General features: G+C 49.0%; 1 protein-coding gene across 1 annotated transcript; it reads left to right on the plus strand.

The window, feature by feature from the left end:
- Window positions 1-2,068: 2,068 nt before the first annotated feature.
- Window positions 2,069-4,389, plus strand: LOC119317506 (probable xyloglucan endotransglucosylase/hydrolase protein 30). The gene is made up of 4 exons (XM_037591978.1): window positions 2,069-2,404; window positions 2,506-2,606; window positions 3,332-3,540; window positions 3,635-4,389. Exons 1-4 carry the CDS (start codon window positions 2,221-2,223, stop codon window positions 4,194-4,196), a joined length of 1,056 nt encoding a protein of 351 aa, XP_037447875.1. The 5' UTR covers window positions 2,069-2,220; the 3' UTR covers window positions 4,197-4,389.
- Window positions 4,390-7,915: the final 3,526 nt, after the last annotated feature.

The raw sequence follows: 7,915 nt of genomic DNA on the forward strand, positions 1-7,915 counted from the left end.
CCTCTACTGGTAACCTGGCTTCCATGCCAATAAATTCCGTCGACCAATATACAGAATCAAAGTATCAAACCATGCATGGTGCGCGTTCATCGCTATGCAGAGCCCTGCCATTCTGGCAGCGTCTTGGGTCAGACACCCATTACTGGTCGTGCGCACGAGAGGCTGCAGGCTATAAAACGAAAAACCGCACCCAGTTCACCCACACATAGGCAAACCTGCTCGGCAAACCTCCCCGTAATCCATGCCATTGCCACGCCCGTGAACGGAACCAGCACAACAGCAGGACATGAATACATGACCTCGACAATTTCGCCCATTTTCACGGGGCAAAAGAGGCGGGAGCGCGCGCGGCGCAGCAAGCGGTTGCCCGATCGATGCGAACCCGACGAATCGGCCAGCGGGAGCGACCGGAGAGCCGCGGGGTCCGGACGCGGGAGCGCGAGACCCCGCGCGGGCGACACTGTACATGTCTGGCTGGCGAGCGTGCGTGCGTGCGTATGCGCCTTCGTTTGGAGACGGCGCACATGAGAAAGAGGACCGCTGTCTGTCGGGGACGAGCACTGGTCATGTCGTGTGCTGCTCCTCCGCGGCCATTTTCTTATTGGGCCTTCGGCGGCGTTGGATACTCTGCATATTTTAATGCTCCATGATTTATTATTACTTGATTGGCTGCCATGGGTTGAGAAGCCATGTCGTCCAAGCCTATCCTACTGACCACATGACCAGTCCATGCACGCACACGGCTGTTGGCAGCTGTGAGCGGATCAGACCGGCCCCGGATACACATCTCGCAACGGTTGCGCCGGGAACGTGTGATTTCGGCTACTTATTAATGTGCATGCACAGTTTAAGAGGGTGATTGGATACGTTTTAGTTCCATTACTAAAAGTAGTGGGACTAAAACTTGCTAGCCTCATTCATGTTTGGATCCAAATACTAAAGAGACTAAAATCAAATTATTGATCATTTATTATCTTTCAAACGCTCCAATTCAGAACTCGCATGTGTTAAAGGAGAGGAATTAAATGAGGAGAGAGACGGCTAATACATATTTTAATAAATTTTCTGTGACTAAAAATTTTTAGCCTCAAGACTAGTCCTAGCCTCTCTTTAATCAGGGGTGCTTGAACTTTAGTCTCTAAAAAAATTTATTTTTAGTCAGACTAAAACTAGTCCCTTTATCCAAGCACCCTCTGGAAGCTTTGCCCGTCACGACGGAGCAGTGGCGTGCTACAGGACGCAACCGAACAAACCGGTCAGAAAGGAGAGAGAACGTAAGGTCGTGGTTGTCGCACAGCTGGTGTCTCGTTGGACACGCAGCGCGGCAGGTGGATGACAGCACGCCGCCGACCAGTCCTACTCGGAGGCCGGAGCAGAGGCATACATCGGTCAAATCTGGACGACGCAGTCGTTGGCCCAACCGCTCCCTTCACGCCACCTCCACTGCCCGCCCGTGGCAACTCCCGCGAGAAAATCTCATCAGTAACGGCGGCGATCCGCCATTAATCTGCAAACAGTAACACGCCATATTCTTCGAGGAGCGAGCACCGATCTCTTCCGACCCGAGCTAATCTACGCAAGCACGTCGCATGATCATCCATAAAAATCTCCCGACTCCAAGCGTTCGTCCTACGTACCCCTGCGAATAATCATCATATTTCAACCACTGCGCCGGTCCATTGCCTGGGCAGCAGCAGCAGCACTGACGCTGTGCGTGCATAGTGGCGTGATCGCGCTGCATGAGGCGAGGCAGGACAGGGCAGGGCGAGGCGGACACGCCAATTAGGGCCATGCCAAGCCAAGCCCCATCCATCACCACTCACCAGCAAAGCTTAGCTGGTGTTACCCACCACCATCCCTTTTTCCTGTTGAGCTCATAAACTCCTCCTCTCTCGGCCGCCCCCTCCTCTTTTTTGCCTAAGCACATAGGGCCACGGCGGTGGGCCCGTTTCTCCGCCGCGAGACGACGGCCCTACGCGTCACGGAACGGGCCAGCTCAGCACGCGCGGTGCGACCCAGCGTAAGTGGCCGCGGCATAGGATGGGTGGTCTCTCCCCGCCCGGTTCCTTCTCAGAGTGGTACCGCGTATATAACCGGCGGGCGGAAAGGTCATTAGGCAGAACCCGGGGAGCGCGTGAGGTTTTGGTTCTTGAATCTTGAGAGGGGAAAGAGAAAGAAAGGAAGAGAGGGGACGCCGTGAGAGCACCAGCCAGGGCAGCAATGGCGATGAAGGCTGGGTTCTTGGCGGCGGCGGCGGCGTGCGTCTGCCTGGCGGCGGCGGCCGCCGCCTTCGACGTGCCGACCGTGGCCTTCGAGGAAGGCTTCTCGCCGCTGTTCGGGGACGGCAACCTCGTCCGCGCGCGGGATGACAGGGCCGCCCGCCTCCTGCTCGATCGCCGCTCCGGTAACCCATCGATTCCTTACTTTTTACCTACCTGAAACCCTCCCTTGTTTCCCTATGTTCTTCCTGTTCTTATGGCGCGGCGCTCTTTGGATCACACGCAGGTTCGGGATTCATCTCCTCGGATTACTACCTGCACGGCTTCTTCAGCGCGTCCATCAAGCTGCCCAGGGACTACACGGCCGGCGTCGTCGTCGCCTTCTACGTGAGTGCTCCAACCCCGCTCCGATTAATTACTTCGCGAACGTTTCCTGTCCAACTTAATCAAGCAACGGTTTCAGCTTAGCTTACTATCATCCGTTAATGTTAATCCATGGCGTTGTTCCCAACCGTTGGGTCTCTTCTTCGTCAATCGTCACATGGCGTGTCAGCTACTAGTAGTAGCTGAGATTTACTACCTGCCACTGCTGTCTTAAAGAGGAAAAACCATGGCAAGTTGCACACCATGCTCTCTGGCCGTGGTGAGTGTGGTGACAGAGAGAGAGAGAGAGAGAGAGAGAGAGTAGGCAGGCAACAGGGCGTGCCACATGGGCTTTGTTCGTTTTCGGGCCTTCACGGCCACAAAAGGCTGCGCCGCCTGCTCGCCCGGAATAAATGTTGCCATCCATTCCATCCCTGTCACGCGCTCTCACCCCTCCGCATTCATCAGCCTCACCTACTAGTCAAAAACAAAACAAAGTTATTACTACTAATACGTCAGAGTATACGAGGGAGAACGAGTCAATAGTAACGGTACGTTTTTTGTGCACAAGAAGCCAGTGAATAGATGGAGGGAGTAACGTACAGTACATATTTGGTATGGATAGATTGCACAAACACGTTACAGTTCTTTTTTTTGCGGGGAAAACACGTTACAGTTCTAAAGATAGTACTGCTGTGTATGTATAATAAACTTAACAATGGTGGTATTTTGTTGTTGTGGCGTTGCAGCTGTCGAACGGGGACGTGTACGAGAAGACGCACGACGAGCTGGACTTCGAGTTCCTGGGCAGCCGGTGGGGCGGGCAGTGGCGGGTGCAGACCAACGTGTACGGCAACGGCAGCACCAGCCGCGGCCGGGAGGAGCGCTACCTCCTCCCCTTCGACCCCACCCTCGAGGCCCACCGCTACTCCATCCTCTGGGCCCCCACCCACATCATGTACGTACGCATCAGCACTCTCACCGCACGTATAGACTGTACAATACAAAGTGCATGGCATGGCCACTGACGATGCGCGCGCGCGTACGTGCAGATTCTACGTGGACGACACGCCGATCCGGGAGGTGGTCCGGCACCCCGGCATGGGCGGGGACTTCCCGGCGAAGCCCATGGCGGTGTACGCCACCATCTGGGACGGCTCCGCCTGGGCCACGGAGGGCGGCAAGTACAAGGTCAACTACAAGTACGCGCCCTTCGCCTCCGACTTCTCCGACCTCTCCCTCCTCGGCTGCCGCGCCGCCGCCGCCGCCGACCCGGCGGCGCTGCGCCTCGGGAGAAGCAGCGACGCCGCCGCCGCCGGCTGCGACCTCCTGGGGCTCTTGACGGCCGACTACGCGGTCATGACCCCGCAGAAGCGCGCCGCCATGCGCGCGTTCCGGGCGCGCCGGATGACCTACACGGTGTGCTACGACGCGGCGCGGTACGCGGCCGGCCCGTTCCCGGAGTGCGACAACTCGGAGGAGGAGAGGGGCGCGTTCTGGGCGTGGGGCGAGTCCAAGACCGTGGTCATGAAGGCGCGCGGCCGCGGGCGCCGCGGCCGGGGGAGCAGGGCCGGCGCCGGAGCGAGGGGGCGCGCCGGCGCGGCGAGCAGCTGAGCTCTTACCTGACAGGACACTAATGGCTATGGATTTGATTGATTTTTGGGCGGCGTTATATGATTTCGGTGCCTCTGTATAGGTTGGTCGTAGGGATTAGTAGCTCATTGTTTTTTACTACTAGGAGTATTACTATTCTTTGATTCGTTGGGTGGCAGCTAATAATATGATCAGGTTATTATTACTATGGCTACTTTCAGCTTCAGTTTCCTCCAAAGGCACCATTTTCAGAAAGATTTTGTTCCAGTGCTCGACAAGATCACAACTTCACAATACCCTATAGCCTACACAGAAGTAATCAAATCATGTCGCCCCTATAAGGTACCCGACATTTCAAAGCATGTAGAGCAATATTAATCACGGGATTTCGAGGTCTGTGTAGCCGGTGCTTGGAGGATCACGGACAGCACGGTGACAACCCGGAGATTTTTGGTGTTTTGCGCTAGGTATAGCTTTATTCGCCCGTTCAGTTCATGCAGAGCACAGTGTGTCCCGCTCCTACTGTTACTACTAGCAACTAGGTGCTGGATTGTCCACTGCCTCCTGTATCCGAGAGATTCGATAAGGCCTCCTTTGAATCAAACGAGCCCTGTAGGACTTTTGAGGATTGAAATATTTAGTTTTATTTACATTGATTCTTTGATTCATAGGACTAGATCCCATAGAAATATTTTCTATGAATTTTTTTGTACTTTTACATTTCATAGAAAATCTAACATCCACTTCAATCACCTTCTATATTTTCTTTATTTCTTCGATGGCATCAAACACTTCTTACTAACCCTATAGGATCCAAATGGGCATGTGATTCCAACCCTAAGTTTCTATTCCTGCATTTTTAAAATCCTGCAAATCAAAGAGGACCTAAAAGTGAAGGACCAGGCGTTCCTCTCGTGAACACTTTGTTCGCGCTGAGAGGACTGACCTGATGAGGCCTTCTTTGGTTTGAAGGAATTTTATAGAATTTTCGTAGGATAGGATTTTTATAGGAAAAATTCCTTCAGAGCTCTTTGGTTTGTAGGAATGAAATCCTGTTCATATGGAGGAATTCTTCTTATCCTTCACATTTCATAGGAAAATAAACATTAACCTAGACTTGATGAAAAAAAAAATTATGATGTGAATCAAAGGACATCTCCTTTTCTATTTCTATGCATAGGATTTAAGATGCATGTCATCTCATTTCCTATGACTTTCCTATTCCTATAATTTTTTAATCCTACGAACCAAAGAGGCCTAAACCTCCCATAGGAATAGGAATCGCTCGACTTGCGTGAACGCTTGGTTCGCACTGGGAGGACCGACCTGGCGGATCTCCCATGGAACTAGGAGTAGCGCACGCTGGTGGCCCAGGCGTACTTCTCGATGAACCATCCAATTAAGGATCTAAAATGGGCCACACACAGGCTCAACTTAAGCAATATCAGCCCTTCAAGCTAGGATTTACAATTGAAATGAAAATAGCTAAAAAAAAACATACAAAAAAGTCGCCACGACCCAGATGCTTGTAAAAAAAGTGGCAGCACAAGTTAACTTTAGATGTCAGGGGAACACATCCTAAGTTTACATCGCGAAAATAATTTGAAATGACCGTGTCAACAAAATACATAGTTTCCATGGCAAAAATGCGTTCAAATTGCATGTTATACGAGGACGTGGAGTTTCTAAACAGTAAAATCACATACTTTCACAAATATTTGTTGTGCATGTAAAATTTCATTGCAAAATCATATTGGTGAAAGGCGTGGTAAAAAAACAAATTCAATACTCTGAAAATGTTATTTACAAAAGCATTTTGGAGCCTCGATTTTGTTTTTTTGGTACGACTTTCACCAATGCGATTTCGTGATGAAATTTTGCGTGAGCGCCAAACATTTGGAAAAGTATGTCACAAAAAATTTTCAGAATTTTTTGAATTTTTTTGTATTTTTTTGATTTTACTGTTCACACCAGGAGCATTTGCTCTTGGGTGTAGGAAGGCACTTTCTGTTATACGATGACTATTATTCAAAACAAGTTGCCATGACAAATAAAACTGCCATGTTTAACCAGTAAAATTGACATGATCTAATAAATAGTGACATGCTACCTACAATAAAACTATCATGATCTAATTATTAAAATTGTCTTGTTCTAAATAATAAAAATGCCATGCTATCTATAATAAAACTACCATGGTCTAATTAAAAATAAATTGTCTTGTACGCTGCAGTAACCACACACCCACCTCACCCCATCTGATTTATTTCATCTTTTTCTGTCTTTTCTTCTTTCTTCCTTATTCTTATCTTATTTCTTTTTTCCGGTTCCTTTTTTTCTCTTTTTTTGGAACGGTTTTCTTCACTTTTCTTCTTTCTTATTTTTCCTTTTTCTTTTCTCTATTATTATTATATATGCGTGAAGTTGTTCCGAATTCATGTTTTTTTCAAAATTATGAACTTTTTAATTCGCGAACTTTTTCTTCAAAATTGGTGATTTTTTCAAAAATGTGTTGACGTTTTTTCTAATTCTTATTTTTAAAACAGATGAAGTTTTGTGAAAAATGAACTTTTTGTAAAATTGATGTACTTTTTTCAAATTTATGAACTTTTCTTCAAAAACAATGAACATTCTTCAAATTTGTGAACTTTTCTTTAAATCTATGAACTTTTTCAAAATGGTTGAACTTTTCATCCAAATTGATGAAATTTCTTTTCAAACGTTGAAGATTTGTTTTGCAAATTCATGATTTTTTTTCAAATCCTTGAACTCAAAATCCGGCCCTTTTTTCTAAGAACAGCAGTACAAACTGTAGCAAACCTGTAAGTTTCTTTTTTCTAAGAAAATCAGTAAAAATTGTTGTAGTTTTTTAGCAGAGAAAAAACAAGTGATCTAGCGGGAGTCAACGATCGAGTAGGCGGCTAGCGAGCGAGAGGGCGGGAGCCATGCAAGCGACGTTGTGGGCAAACGGGTGCACACCCCTCCTGCAAGCTGGGCCGACTCATCTACAGTATCTTTTTTCCTTCTGATTTTAACCCGCGAAAAATTATGCATGTAGGGTATTTCGGATTCAAACCGGCGACTTCAAGGTTCAAAGTACGTTGCAGTAACCGACCAACCACCCTCATTTTACATGATTACTTACATATTTTTAAGTCATTTCTTCCTTATTATTTTTACAACTGTTAAGGTGATTGGCGATTTTACGAGCGGTCCATCCAGCCTGATCTAATGGTGGAAAAATAGGAGTTACGAGGAGTTACAAAACTTAAATTACAGGAAATTACATATAAGGTGAGACCGGTACATAATTTTAGTGGGACCAATTAGGATTTTAAAGGGTAGATTCGTCTCTTTTTTTTTGAAAATTTCCGCTCGCAGTATGTTTATTCGTCTCAACCCCCGATCTAGTCTCATCCCCGATCCACTCGTCTCCTCTCACCACGGTGTCCGCCGCTTGCCACGCCGTGGACTGCCGGTTCCTCCCCGCCAAGAGCCCCGCCCCGCCCACCATAGTCCTTCGTCGCCGGATGTGCCCTGCGCGAGCCCTTCGCCACCGGATGTGCGTCGCCAAGAGCTCCGCCCCGCGCCAGCCCTTCCTTGCCGGATCCCTGTCCAGCGCGGCCAGCCCTCCGTCGCCGGATCTGCGCCGTCAAGAGCCCCTCTGCACGGGCACCACAGCTGGATCCCGGCCCCGCGGCAGTCCTCCCTCGCCTGTTGTGGCCCCGCCTGGAATGTGT

This window comes from Triticum dicoccoides, chromosome 6A (assembly GCF_002162155.2).
Source record: "Triticum dicoccoides isolate Atlit2015 ecotype Zavitan chromosome 6A, WEW_v2.0, whole genome shotgun sequence".
Taxonomy (NCBI): domain Eukaryota; kingdom Viridiplantae; phylum Streptophyta; class Magnoliopsida; order Poales; family Poaceae; genus Triticum; species Triticum dicoccoides.